This window comes from Silurus aristotelis (genome assembly GCF_946808225.1).
Source record: "Silurus aristotelis genome assembly, chromosome: 2".
In the NCBI taxonomy this organism is placed as follows: domain Eukaryota; kingdom Metazoa; phylum Chordata; class Actinopteri; order Siluriformes; family Siluridae; genus Silurus; species Silurus aristotelis.
Window position 1 is genome coordinate 36,624,082 of NC_139575.1, and position 15,423 is coordinate 36,639,504.

General features: G+C 43.1%; 1 protein-coding gene across 11 annotated transcripts in view; it reads left to right on the forward strand.

The window, feature by feature from the left end:
* The window catches only part of LOC310716829 (potassium channel, voltage gated eag related subfamily H, member 7), a 60,946-nt gene that overhangs the window by 20,787 nt on the left and 24,736 nt on the right, over positions 1 to 15,423 (forward strand). For 4 of the 11 annotated variants that reach the window (XM_083524335.1, XM_083524330.1, XM_083524334.1 and 1 more), the window contains exons 3-7: positions 1 to 120; positions 8,053 to 8,499; positions 8,681 to 8,701; positions 10,240 to 10,263; positions 10,585 to 10,799. The exon at positions 1 to 120 is cut by the window's left edge and continues 36 nt beyond it. In XM_083524335.1, the coding sequence (XP_083380461.1) occupies positions 1 to 120; positions 8,053 to 8,499; positions 8,681 to 8,701; positions 10,240 to 10,263; positions 10,585 to 10,799 (827 nt within the window). The remainder of the gene's footprint in view (positions 121 to 8,052; positions 8,500 to 8,680; positions 8,702 to 10,239; positions 10,264 to 10,584; positions 10,800 to 15,423) is intronic. The other 7 variants (XM_083524339.1, XM_083524336.1, XM_083524338.1 and 4 more) reach the window with 2 other exon arrangements.

A 15,423-nucleotide genomic window follows, 5' to 3' on the forward strand; every position in this document is an offset into this window, starting at 1 on the left:
TGAAGAACGAGGAGGGCGTAGTCATGATGTTCATCCTGAGCTTCGACTACATCCTGGAGGACGGGAGCATCGACTCGCTGGAGCGCATCAACCACACGTCACCATCCAGACCGCAACACAGTGAGGCTGAACTGCAACACACACACACACACACACACACACACACACACACACACACACACACACAGAGTGTCCTTGTGTTTTCTCTATCTGCTCTACATTACAAGAGCATTTAAGCAAGCACTTTATGGAAATTGGAGCATAAACAGAGTAAAAGGGACACGGGGAATTTAGAGGAGAGGAGGAGAAGAGAGGGAGAAAATAAGAAAAGGTAAGGAAGAGAAGAGAAGAGAAGAGAAGAGAAGAGAAGAGAAGAGAAGAGAAGAGAAGAGAAGAGAAGAAATTTCCCAGAAATTATCTTCTATAAGATGGCTGTGAAGAAAATCCCTCCGACTGAAAAGAAATCAGATGACTTATTATACGATTAGTGATTATTCTGTGCTGTGTGTGTGTGTGTGTGTGTGTGTGTGTGTGTGTGTGTGTGTGTGTGTGCGTGTGTGTGTGTGTCTGCGTGTGTGTTTGAGAGAAAGAGAGAGAGAGTAGCCATAGCTATGTTCTCCAGGCAGCACGGGAGGTCAAAAGGGAGGTGCAATACTTATGCACATCGGCGCCAGATACACAGAAGATTCCTCTGTATTTACTGCACCCCCCCCCAATAAAAAAATTTAAAAAAGAAAAATTAAAATAAAAAAACATGCACACACACACACACACACACACACACACACACACACACACACACACACACACTCCACCACAGGTACACACACACCATCTCTCCATTACACAATCATATTTCACAGATATAAATCCCGATTAATAACTAATGCAAATCTGTCTACAGGTATCATAGCAACAGAAAGGCTTCTGAATTAAGTGTGTGTGTGTGTGTGTGTGTGTGTGTGTGTGTGTGTGTGTGTGTGTGTGTGTGTGTGTGTGTGTGTGTGTGAGAGAGAGAGAGAGAGAGAGAGAGAGAGAGAGAGAGAGAGATAGATAGATAGATAGATAGATAGATAGATAGATAGATAGATAGATAGATAGATAGATAGATAGATAGATCCGATCGATCGATCGATCACTTAGGGAGGAGCCGTGTACCAAATAGTTTGCATCGGCAAAGTAGTGGTTGCAACAGAATTATTCGTTATACTGCAGTGAAACAAATCCAAACATACATCCTTCTATCTCTGTATCTTTCTCTTGTTCTATCTCTTTCTCTCCCTCTTTTCTCACTATAAACACCCCAGAAACATAGAGAAAGTTCACGTTTCTTAGATGTCAGAAATGTATTTCGGTAACCCTGTTATCAACGCTGACTCCGAACAGGAAGAATTAAAGAAAGTTCCCAAAAACAGATGCAGGTTTTAGTGGAGTCTCGTGGGGAGAGTCCCGGGAAATTCTTGGAAGATTCTCAGTGCAGTCTTGGGGGAGTTTAAGGGGATTCTTAGGGCAGTCTTCGGGGAGTCTCAGGGGATTCTTAGGGCAGTCTTGGGGGAGTCTCAGGGGATTCTTAGGGCAGTCTTGGGGTAGTGTCAGGGTATTCTTTAAGGGAGTCTTGGGGGAGTTTCAGAAGATTGTTAGGGCAGTGTTGGGGGAGTCTCAGGGGATTCTTAGGGCAGTCTTGGGGGAGTCTCAGGGGATTCATAAGGGATTCACAGGAGAGTCTCTGGGCTCACATTTGATCCCAGATATAAAAAGACTAGTTCGGTCTGTGATTTAATTAATGCTTGCACGGGATTTAAACACTAAGAAACTGAGAACGAGACAGGCTGAAAAGAGAGAGGAAGAGCGACAGAAGATCAGGACAAAAGAGGAAGGAGAGAGAGTGATTATATATAGAGAGACACACACAGAGGAGAGGAGATTTGAGAGACAGGAGAGAAGAATATAGTGGAGGAAGGGATAGGGAGAAATGGATGAAAGGAGCGAATGAGAGGCTAGAAGAAGAATAGGATTGGAGGGATGCATGTAGGCAAGGAGGCACAACTTGTGTGTTATATGTGAAAGTGAATGAGAGGGGGGTGTTTTTTTATGACACAAATCTATTATGACTGAGTAAATCTGGAATGACTGACGGTTCCCTTATATAAACTGACATCCCAGGAATCCCCGCCCACTTAAGGTTCTTTAACATTAGCAGGATTTTGCCTGGGGTGGTATAGTTTAGTGGTTAAGGCTCTTGGTTACTGATTGGAAGGTTGGAGGTTTAAGCTCTAATATTGCCAAGCTGTCACTCTTGGTCCCTTGAGCAAGACCCTTAACCCTCTGTGCTCCAAGGGTGCTGTATTATGGCTGTCCCTGTGCTCTGACCCTAGCTTCCTAAAAATTGCTGGGAAATGTGAAGAAAAGAATTTCACCATGCTGTAATGTGTATGTGACAAATAAAGGCTCTTCTAGATTGATGCCATCAACTCAAGGTCCTTTCATTGTGAGAATGAGTTACAGTTGGGACACTCAGCATTGATCATGGAACGCCTCCACTGACTGGAGCTTACCTTGATGCCAGAACATGATGTGTACCCACAATCCTTTGCTGCTGATGTTATGGTATTTAATGAGAGAGTGATAAAGCGAAAGATGGATAGAGAAAGAAATCTAATTCATATTTGACTTTGATGAGAGACTATAGAGAGGCGGGCCGCTCCGTTTGAGATTTGCCCTTTCTCGCCTCCTTCCTACAACGTATTGATGCTGACGCCACAGTTTTCTCTCGTCAACGATATTTTTGTCTGACATCCGAGCACATCCAGCTAAAAATTCCTCGCCTTGCCTTGCTGCACAGATTTACTGCAGTCGAACAGGCTCTCAAACCTTCTGTAGCAGCGGCTGTCCATCAGATTTAATCTGAAATCTTTCTCTCGCTTATGCAGCAGCCGCTACAATGTGGTAACAAAGTAATCCGTATCCGAGATTATTTGATCAAACTGTTTTTTGTGAATGGGTAGGGCATGTTAGGGCTTGTGGTATCCAGGATCAGTTCCTGCTTAACATTTCTATCATGTAAAATAGCGTCTTGTGTCGCTTGGAGTTTGCTACTGTTGACTGAGAGTTTAATGCCGGGTGCACACTGTGATTTTTAATATTCCTTTGTGAGTGTTGCTTGTCAGACTGTACATCCCAATGACACACTGTAGGATTTTAGTTTCCATGATGTCAGATTGTGTGACAGTCCAAAACTGACACACAAGAAAAAGACTCCAGAGTTTTACCTCATCAGTCCGTAGCTAGAAGCAAACAAAAACAGCGTTCATTTGGTTGGTCAGAATCAAGGAATTTGGTCCCAGGTGTTGCTCTACATTTTGCTTAGACTATACAAGACAAAACAGACTACACGAGACAATACAGACAATACAGATTGAATAAGAACACAATATATGACAGAGCAGTAATGTACATTAGGTGTGAGAGTGCATTTTGTGGGCGACATATGGGGATGAAGTGATGCGTGACTGTTCTTATAATGCAGTACTTAGATATAAAGCAGGGCATATAATTAAGGTCAGTTGTTAATAAGAGTGCTTGCCTGAGGAAAGACACTGTTCCTGTGCCTGGCAGAACAGAGGATTTGAAAGAGGTTTTGTCCAGGGTGCAAAGGTCAGTAGTGATTTTTCCTTCCAGTTTCCTCATTTTAGCATAGTACAAGTCCTGGAGAGTGGGCAGGGGAGCACCAATGATTCTTTTTCTGCTGCTTTTACTGTTTTCTGAAGTCGGTTTTGTCCAAACCAAACTGCTCCAAACTAGATGGTGATGGATGTACACAGGACTGATTCAATGACTGCAGTGTAGAACTGTATCAAGAACTCCTGTGGCAGACCATACCTCCTAAATTGGTTTAGAATGTACATCATCTGCTGGGCCTTTTTGACAATGTAGTCTATAATGGACTCCTATTTCAGGTCTTGGGAAATGGTAGTTCCCGGAAACTTGAAGGACTCCACAGATGAAACAGGGCTGTCAGATATTGTGAGGGAAGATGTGTTAAGAGGTCTTTTTTTTTTAAGTCTAGACTAGAATCTCAACAGTTTTGAGTGTGTTTAGCTCTATGTTGTTCTGACTGCACCATATCACCAGCCACTTCACCTCCTGCTAATATGCAGACTTGTCGTCATCTTGGATGAGTCCAATGAGCGTAGTAACATCTGCAAACTTCAGGAGTTTAACAGTTGGGCCACTAGATGTGCAGTTGTTAGTATAGAGGGGGAATAGCAGTGAAGAGAGGACACATCCCTGAGGAGCACCAGTGCTGTTTCTCCGAATACTGGAGGTAACCCCGCCCAGTCTCACCTGTTGTTTCTTGCCTGTCAGAAAGTCACTGACAAATGAAAAAGGTATAGTGAGATTTGGAATGAAGAATTTCCAGAATTATTATATTAAAAGCTGACCTTAAGTCGACAAACAGAATCCGGGTATATGTTCCTGGGCAGTCAACGTGTTGCAGAATGTAGTGTAATGATGACTGCATCATCCACTGACCTGTTTGCTCTTTAGGCATACTGTTGGGGATACAATAGCTGTTCTGTTACATTCTTCAGGTGGGCCAATACCAGCTGCACAAAGGTCTTCAAGACGACAGATGTCAGAGCGACAGGCCTGTAGTCATTTAGTTCTGTGATAGAAGGTTTCTTGGGGACCGGAATGATGATGGAGAGTTTAAAGCAGAAGGGGACCTCACACAGCTCCAGTGATCTGGTAAAGACATGGGTGAAGTTAGGAGCCATTTAGGCTATTCTGATCTCCTTTGTCAGTAGGTTCCTGGCCTGCTTATACAGGGCTTTGTCCTCCCCTCTGTAGGCACCCTCCTCGGCATGTTGAAATTGTTTATGTTTGGCTGTGAACCATGGCTTGTTGTTACTGAATGTGCAGAAGGTTTTGGTTGGCACACACACTTCTTCACATAAACCGATGTAAGATGCCACAGTGTCAGTCAGTTTATCCAGACTGTCATTTCCAGCTTCAGAGACACTCCAATCAGTGCGGTCAAAGCAGTCTTTTAGTTCCTGCTTTGCCTCACTGGTCCATCTCTTTCTTTTTTTGACTACAAGCTTAGCAGATTTTAGTTTCTGAGACCGGAGTGCCCCAAGGATTCCCGAAGTACAGAGCACAGAGTACAGTGTGTTTTTGCATATCCATATGTCTAATGCTATTGCTGTTTTGCACAACCTTTTTTTTGTTTACATTTTGGGTTTTATTTAGAAGTACACTCCTGTATACAGTTTGTTTTTTTGCACATTGTACTGTATAATGTATACTGTATTGAGGAGAAAACACGCTGGATGTTGTTTACACAAACATCCCAGGTGCCTACCAGGCGAAGCCCCGACCCCACCTCGGCTACTCAGACCACATCTCTGTTATGCTGATCCCAGCATACAGACCACTCAGCGACGTTCAAGACCAGCCCGAAAGCAGGTGAAAACCTGGCCAACAGGATCTGCTCTCCAGGACGGCGATTTCATCAACTTGGAGGAGTTCAGATCAACAATGACCAGCTACATCGGCAAGTGCATATATGATGTGACCATCTCCAAGACCATCACCACACGCTTTAACTATGACTGCTACGGTGCATGCGCTGCTAAAATCCAGAGACTCTGCCTTCAGAGCAGGGGACAAGACGGCCTTAAAGACAGCGAGGACCAAACTGTCCCGTGCCCACAAGTGCACACACGCCAAGTCTACGGCCACTTCCAGGACAGCGGAGACACCCGGTGCATGTGGCAGGGCAACTTCACTTGCTTGTGACCATGACGCCTCTCTCCCAGAACAACGTCTATGTCCGGTTTGAAGTGCAGAACAACATGGCGGTGAGAAACACTGCACCTGGTCATGTTTTCGTATTGTCCAAACCACTTCACGGACGATGCAATCTCCACAACCCTTCATCTGGCCATCACCTACCTAGACAACAAGGACTCATATGTACAAATGCTGTTCATAGTCTTCAGCTCAGCATTCAACACAATCATCCCTCAGCACCTGATTGAGAAGCTGAGCCTACTGGGCCTTAACACCTCACTCTGTACCTGGATCCTGGACTTCCTTCGGATCGGAAACAGCATCTCCAGCACCACCACACTGAGCACTGGGGCACCTCAGGGCTGTGTGCTCAGCCCACTGCTGTTTACTTTGCTGGTTTATGGCTGTGTAGCAATGCACAGTTCGAATCACATCATTAAGTTCGCTGATGACACGACCGTGATGGGTCTCATCAGCAAGAACGATGAGTCAGCATACAGAGAGGAGGTGCAACGGTTAACAGCCTGGTGTGGAGAGAACAACCTGTCTCTGAAAGTTGACAAAACGAAAGAGATGGTTGTTAACAGAGCACAGAGCGACAATTATTCACTGATCATCGATAGGATCCTCCGTGGAGATCGTCAAGAGCACCAAATTTCTTGGTGTTCATCTGACAGAGAACTTTACTTGGTCACTCAACACCAGCTATATCACCAAGAAAGCCCAGCAGCGTCTCTACTTTCTGAAAAGGCTAAGGAAAGCCCATCTCCCTCCCTGACCACCCTCTACAGAGGGACCATTGATAGCATTTTGAGCAGCTGCATCACAGCTTGGTTTGGAAACTGCACCATCTTGGATTGCAAGACCCTACAGAGGATAGTGAGGACAGCTGAGAAGATCATCAGAGTCTCTTTCCCCTCTATCATGGACATTTACACCATACACTGCATCCGCAAAGCCAACAGCATTGTGGATGACCACACACACCCCCACACACTCTCTTAACCCTCCTGCCATCAGGGAAGCGGTTCCGAAGCATTCGGGCTGCCACATCCAGACTGTGCAACAGTTTCTTCTCTCAAGCCATCAGGCTTCACAAAACAGAACTGAACTAAAACACGCACACACACTCAACAGTGTGACTAATCTGTACAACCCGGACTCAAACACACAATCGTATTCAGTTCACACATCCATGTCTTCAGCACACTCATATTATATCACCTCATTACTACAAACTGTTTACATGCTGTTTGTGCACATCTTTTTGACTGCTGCTATTGCTTTTTTTTGGTTCACTCCAGTTCTCTTTTACACACCGCACTGTGTAATATACAGTAGGTTTACTGGCGGCGCTATTTTGTGTTCTTGTCCTACACTGTCTTGTGTTGTCCTACACTGTCTTGTGTTGTCCTACACTGTCTGTCTTGCACTGTTTGCACCAGGTTGCACACGATGCACTTTATGTGGCGAGGACACTTACTGGTCCTCAGCCCTTTTTTTTTTGTTATGTAGCTTTATGTTGTTTAATGTAGCACCAGGGTTCTGGAGAAACGTTGTCTCATTTCGCTGTGTACTGTGTCAGCTATATATGTTTAAAATGACAATAAAAGCTTCTTGACTTGATATGCATCCTTAAGAATTATGTAGCAATTATACATTGTGTTATTTTCTCTAGTGGAAAAATGTATATGCTATCTGTCTTTTGGAAGTTCAAGAGTTAGTTTTGTTCTGTAAAAGGATAATAAAAAAAGAATCCGGATTTTTTTGATTTGCCAGGTTTTCCAATGCATCACTCACATTGGCCTGCAGTGGGATGGGAATGCCGGTCAGAATGAATGAGGAAAATTTCCACAGTGAATAAAAAGGGTTACATTCCTTGATAATAAATTTCTCAATAGGCTTCTTTTCTTACTTTACTGTCCACCTGACCTGTTTCAACATTTTTCCTGAGGCGGTTTAAAGGTTTGGCGCTCCTATTGGTTCTTGGTTTGACAGAATTTAAGCCTAAGATTTTAGAAAGTGTAAAGGATTTTCAAAATTTCTCAAAAAACTATCAAAAAACGTGGGCAAAATCCAATGGTGGACGAAGTACACAAACCACGTAGTGAAAGTAGAGATACACTACACACATAACAATGCACAGGAGAGATGAACTAAAAACATGAAAAGTTAAATAGCTGGAATCAGCAAATAACAGCAAAGCAGCAGAATGCAAATTACAGCGCAGATGTTTTTGACTCTGTGTCCCACCAGGAAAGGGCCGCTTCTTCCGTTTCCGTCTCCCCATACCACTCAGCATACTGGGACTGAGCAAGCAGTCCCTTCCTCAGGAGGACCCCGATGAGGTGACCGTCTACTCGCCTGAACAAATCGACATCCGCTCGTCCTGCTCGTCCTCGTCCTCCCTGTCTCTGTCCCTCTCACCGCACGGGCTTCGTCCGTCCACGCAAGACAGCTGCAGCCCCTCCCATGCCAACGACACCAGGGCTCTGATCGGCCAGAACCTGCTCGATTCCTCATCTCCGGCGTCCGGGCCTCAGGACCAGTCTTCACTACGGGACACGAGGGAAAGGACGGAGCATTGTGGATCAGTGGGCAGCGGGAGCGTGTGCACTCTGCGCAGAGCCTCGTCCACACAAGACCTTGAGGGCTTGAATACGCACGTGGACAGAACGTACCGCGGACGGCATTCCAGCGAAGGTATATGTAAACTTAAACACACAAACACACACACACACACACACACACACACACACACACACACACACACACACACACAAACAGAGCTTTAACAAGCTTCATTCACAGCCGCACCGCCTGCTTACTTATTTTCACCACTTTTCACCCTTCCTGCCTCCTCTTTCTAACACCCCTCCTTCAGACAATGGGCGAAGCATTAAAGGTATCCGCACCAACCCTGTCCTAATGAGCACGTGCCTGCCTGCCTGCCTGCCTGCCTGCCCACCAACTGGACGCATGCCAAGACCCAAAACAAAACCCTGGGATAAGAAAATGAATGCTGCTGGAAATGTGCTTCATGCTCTTATTAAAGGAGCATCATGTGCAGCATGTGATATATGGTGGTCCGTCCGTGTGTGTGTGTGTGTGTGTATGTGTGTGCATGTCAGGGCTGCAAAATTTCATATCAGAACTAAATATTAGCTGACAATCTCGTCTTTATGCAGATTTTCTACAATTTTAACCATTTTTTTCACACTGTTAGATCAAAACCCTATTTCACTATACCGTATCCGCTCAGTGCGTAGGGGGCAAAATAATAAAGGCGGCGTAAGAGATACTCTGCATTGTACTTTATTCCCAGCAGCCACTTCTGGGCCCTTGAGCAAGACCCCTAACCCTTGCTCAAGTGGTGGGAGCTGAGTGGGTAAGGCTTTGGATTTTGTATTGGAAGGTTGCGAGTTCAAATCCCAGCACCACCAATCCAAGTGCCACTGCTGGGCCCTTGTGCAAGGCCCTTTTCTCTCTACTGTTTCGCTTTCTAAAATAAATTGGTCCAAACGTCTGTATAATTTGGGGGACTCTGGATTCAGTGGTCACAAGTTTAAATCCCAACTGCTACGCCCTTAAGCAAAACCCTCAATCCTCAACCGCCCAGGTATATAAAATTGAGTTAATGTAAACGTAATACAGCCATCTATAGTTCTGCATAATGTGGTGGCGGTGGGAGCTCAGTGGTTAAGGCATTGGATTTTTGAGCATTTTGGTTAAGGCATTTTGGATTTTGTATTGGAAGGTTGCGAGTTTAAATCCCAGCACCAATCCAAGCTGCCCCTGCTGGGCCTTGAGCAAGGCCCTTATCCCTCAACTGCTCAGGTGTATTAAATGGAGTATTCTAAATGTAATACACTCCACAATTTGGGGGTGTTGGGAGTTCAGTGGATAAAGCGTTGTACATGTTAAAATCCCAGAACCGCAAAGAAAAAAAAGCCACGTGTGAAAGAGTAATATTTAGAGTTTAAACAATGTTTGAGTTTTATTATTCGGCTCTTTTTTATTAGTCTTGGAATTTTTTTTATTAACCATTAAATCTATTGATGCGGAAGCTTCAGGCACACGAGCGCAAGTTTGTGAGAATGCACGTGACACACCGCATGACTGACGATTTGCACTTCCACAACTGCATTTCAGTCTTTCTTTTGGATTCACGTTCGGCTTCTGATTCGACTGATAAGCCACCAACCGTTCTCGAGGGAAAAAAGCCCGGTTGTGCATCATTTCTTTCCTCAGTATAAACCTAGAGTTTCATTTCAGGTCTGCGGTGTGTATTTGAGCACTTCAGTCCTTTTCATTGCTGTAATTCTCTCTGTTTCATGTTTTGTACAAAGCCAAGATGGCAGACTGACTATGAATTTTTTCCTCCCAATCCGAATCACTCTAATCCCCTCCCCTCCTTCTCTTTCGCTGTTTCTGATTGGCTAGTATCGCGCTCTTGGATGGCTGGGGGTATGGCTAGAGCTTTTCCTATTTGTGTCCCTAGTCGATCAGCATGACACTGTTTGTCTGTCGTTTTTTTTTTTTTGTTTTTCGTCTCACCTATTTTTTAAAATAGTGTTTCTGTTTTAAACACCAAGACGAGTAAGATGTCCATTGTGAAGGTGTGCTGTTCATGGTGGTGTTGTCTTTCTGGTTTTCTGTGCTATTATTATTAGTAGAGGGGAAAGAAAACGCCTGAACTAAAACTGTGTGTGTGTGTGTGTGTGTGTGTGTGTGTGTGTGTGTGTGTGTGTGTGTGTGTGTGTGTGTGTGTGTGTGTTTCTCTGACAGGGCCATTCAGCCAGATCAAGTGCAGTCTTCTGGGGTCCACATCCGACTCGAACCTCACCAAATACAGCACCATCAACAAGATCCCTCTCATCACGCTCAACTTCTCCGAGTCCAGCAACGACAAGAGGCCCGCCTCGCCGCCCTCCTCTGAGAAAACCATCATCGCGCCGAAGGTCAAAGATCGCACACACAATGTCACGGAAAAGGTCACACAGGTGAGACGTCAACCAACATGACTAACACCTTAATGCAGGAGCGATTCAAATATACACCGTATAAGCAACATGACTGGTGTGTCCTTTTTTTTATTCCACATTCAGTTCCCATTTCCTGTTATAATGACCTTCACTCTTCCGAATAGATATTCCACTGGATTTTGAAGTGTGTTTGTGGAGATTCATTCAGACACAAGGGTGTTAGTAAAGCCATGTACTGATGTAGGTGAGGTGAGGAGGCATAGTCAATGCATAGGATAAAAAAAAGCTGATTATTACTAATAATATCTACTAATAATTCTATAGAAATAAATCCCATTTACAGACACAAATAGGTTTAAAACGATGCATCAGCCATGCGATACAAATGGCAACTTTTATCCGATGCATCACACCGTTAACTTTTCGCGAATCTTATGCTCACCCTACCCTCCTCACAATGCGTTCAGGTTGCCAGATCCGAACGACTTTAAATAAACCACCAGACACAAACCCGTCTCTCTCCGAGACCCTGGTTTGGTGAGCTCACTGGTTCTTGTGTTCCTTGATTGTTTGTTTGTTCAGTCGTTGTCTGCCTGTTACTAAGCAGATGGCATTTATCGCACACAGATGGCCGGTTTCATCTTTTCAGCTTGTAGTTTTTTTATTTTTTTTATCAAAGCTGAAGAGTTGGACACTCATTAAAGCTACACCTCAGGACGTGATGCTTGGCAGCTGCCTAAAAAGATAAGCACTGTGCTGAGTGCGATTTTCGCTTTCACACACCCACTCACACACACCCTCGTAACATAAAATACGACCCTTTAAGGACATTTTCGACAAATGACCTGCACAGATTTTTACGAATAAAAGATGGGAGCAGGAGGTCGCGAGATTTGCTGTAGGAGGAAAAGTTCCCAAATAACTGCTACTTTAGATTGTAGTTTATGTATCTTATTATATGTTTATTTCTAGACAACAAGTGTGTGTGTGTGTGTGTGTGTGTGTGTGTGTGTGTGTGTGTGTGTGTGTGTGTGTGTGTGTGTGTGTGTGTGTGTGTGTGTGAGTTTTCACATACGATATCATTTACTATATTGGGTTCATTAGCACAGAGACAAGACATTAACACTCCACTAGATACAAAACAAATCACACTGGAAATGTACAAATAGCTCAAACACACACACACACACACACAAACACACACACACACACACACACACACACACACACACACACACATAGAATAACATATTGGGTTTAAAGTTATTTCGCTTAATTATTGAAGTCCTAATACTTTATTTATCCACATTAGGAATGCACACACACACACACACACACACACACACACACACACACACACACACGCACACGCACACAGCACTCGTATAACACACAATTGTTGAGTCGAGATAAACACGTGCATTAAGTGCACACATCGTTCAGTATTCAGAAAGTTTTTCCTGCTCCGATTTTTATGTTTAATATGAAGTGCAATAAACGATGCACGTTTCAGTGTTCGCTCAATATAGATTTTCTTTATTCTGTATTATTACAACCCCAATTCCACAAAAACGTTGCGTGTAAAATATGAATGAAAACAGAATGCGGTGATCTGCAAATCTGATAAAACCATATTTTAATCACAACAGAACAAATGTTGAAACTGAGGAAATTTGATGGATTTATGATTTAAGGAAAAAATAAGGGTACTTTTGAATTTGATGGCAACACGTCTCAAAAAAGTTGGGACGGAGCGACAAAAGTCTGAAGTAAAAGTATTATTAAAATGAAACAGTAGGATGATTGGGTATAAATAGGGTATTTTAGAGAGCCAGAGTCTCTCAGAATTAAAGATGGAGATGAAAGAGCTTCCCCAATCTGTAAAAGACTGTGGAGCAATTTTCAAATAATTTGTTCCTCGAAATAAAACGGGAAAACAGTTGAATATCTGATCATTTGCAGTATATAGTATCATCAAGAGTTTTAAAGAATCTGGAGAATTCTCTGTGCATAAGGGACAAGAACCAGATCATTATTGGATGCCTGTGATCTTCGGGCCCTCAGGGGACACTGCATTTAAAACATTCACGATTCTGTAATGGAAATCACTGCATGGGCTCATTAACATCCACCAGAATTCGCTGTCTGTGAACACAGTTTTCCATGTCATCCACAAATGCAGGTTAAATCTCTATTATGCAAAAAAGAAGTCATGCGTGAACATGATCCAGAAACTCATTTACATCTCTATATATCTGTTCATTTATAAATATATAGTGTATTTCCAGAACATTCTGCTGGTATATTGTTCTTATCAACTGCTTCTACTGCTACCTTTAATTAGGTTTTATATATATTTAAAGGGGTGGCATGGTAAAGGCTAATATCAGACAGCAAAGGATCCTGTTGATTAATGAAAATATATTCGTTTGTTCATTAAGTGAAAAATGCACCTGATTTTAACAATTAGGGCGGCGGCATGCTGGTACAGCGCTGTGGGCACGATTACGGCATATGCCCTCAACTATAGCGACTTACATTTACCTCACTCATACAACTGAACAGCTATGGACCTTTCTCCGGGGCCCCAGGAGTGGCAGCTTGGTGTGGCTGGGATTTAAGCTCATGAACTTTTGGATCCAAAGTCCAATGCCTTAACCTCTAAGTTACCAACTCCCTATTTACGTCTATGGCATAAGTCAGACACACTTCAGAGTCAGAGTGACTTACAGAAATCTCAGCTATACAGCTGTGCTGAGCAGTTGAAGGTCCAGGGCCTTGCTCACGTCGAAACCCACGGCCTTCCAATCAGATTAACTGAACTCCCACTTCCTTTCTCTTACTCTCATTTGTCATTAAAGCATTACAGGTCGATGGTTCACTAACATTGTAAAATTGGTAATTGTTCCTGATATTTCCAATAAATGATGATAAAGAAGATGGTGGTAGATTTCCCCATCTTCATCATTATTGTGGATTTCCTCTGTGCGTGCCCTGTGATTGGCTCACATCACATCCAGTAGGGTATCCCTGAGATACCAGGATAAAGCACTTAAGGAAAATGAAGGGACAAATATTTTCAAGCGCTGCTCGAGACAAACCTCTGAGGTGTGAACTGCAGAAAGATTGTTTCAGTGACCACAATCAGGTAACACCTCATTGTTCAGTGTGGATACAGAGAACATTCCCAACTTATCAATCAAACTTACTAGGCATCAAGTTTCAATAGCAGAAGCCTGTTTTTTTTTTTTTATTTTATCTGGTAACTAGGAAACACCTTTTTTTTTTTCATCGCCGCTACAAATAGATCTCGTATTCGACACGCAGTGACAAAAAGTAAAACTGTAAGGTCAAGCACTGGATCTGCTAAGCCTCCCGATAGGCTGCGCTCATAATTAAACAATACGCCTTATCGATTCTGCTTCCTTTCCAGGGCATGGAGGATCTATTTTTAGCCTGACCTTTGACCCCGAGCCACTGAAGTCTGCACGTTAATCAGTGTGAGGGAGAGAGAGAGGGTGCGAAAGGCGCCGCGAGAGCTCAGTTCTATTCCTGACACTTTCCTCCTGCTTTCTGTGACAGTAATTGCTGTGCCTTCAGGATCATTTGCTCTCCGTCCGTCTGTCTGTCTATGTGTCTGAGTGTCTGCGTCTTTCTTTTTTCTCCCACTTCGTTTCTTTCCCTCTGTCTCAGTCGCTGAGAGCGCACATGGCTCTGGTAATTATCTCCACAACACTTAGGGTTGCCTGAAGGATCCCTACCCACACACACACACACACACACACACACACACACACACACACACACACACACACACACACACACAGAGTCAAACTCTTTAAGTGCACAACCAAAAAGGTTCTCTGAACGACTAATCCAAGGTGTGCGGGGGGGAAAAGGGGCTTCAGGACAGCACTTACACACACACACACACACACACACACACACACACACACACACACACACACACACACACACACACACTAATACAGTCAGGTTGCGCTCTCGGACAGGGAGTGTGTAACAACTGAGTCGCATGATATCGGTAAAAGCAAACTTTAAAATTTTTTGAATAAAGCTGTGATTTATTTGATTATATTTTTGCCAACACAATCAGGTCGCATTTTATTGGACAGTTTACGCCACAGACACAATCCACGAGAGATTCGTGCCAATAACAGAGAGCTGATTAACTGTTGCATGTTGGTCTCATTTGTAGTCGTAATACAGCGATTTATATTTGGACCAGCGAAAGAAAGAAACTACAACATCACAGAAACTTTCTAAAGTGCTGCAGGAGCATTTAAGTTTTCGCTTGGGGTTCATACGTTCTCTGTTTTTTTTGTTTTTGTTTTTTTTAGAATGAAAAAAAAAATGTATACAATTTTTTTTTTTTTTTAAACCATAAACGTTTTTTTTTTTTTTATTTATTTTTTTATAACATCATACCATGTGCAATATGACATCATGTGCAGTTTTTTTTTTTTTATATGATGTTCAATAAGTTCTTAGGCACCTTTTGTATTCTTGCATACATTTGTATATATTAGATATTGCATTTATTTTAAAATGCTATTTTATTTATATATTTTTTTCGTGTACTTTAAAGCAGACTCTGCTTTATATGGTCATAAGTCTGGTA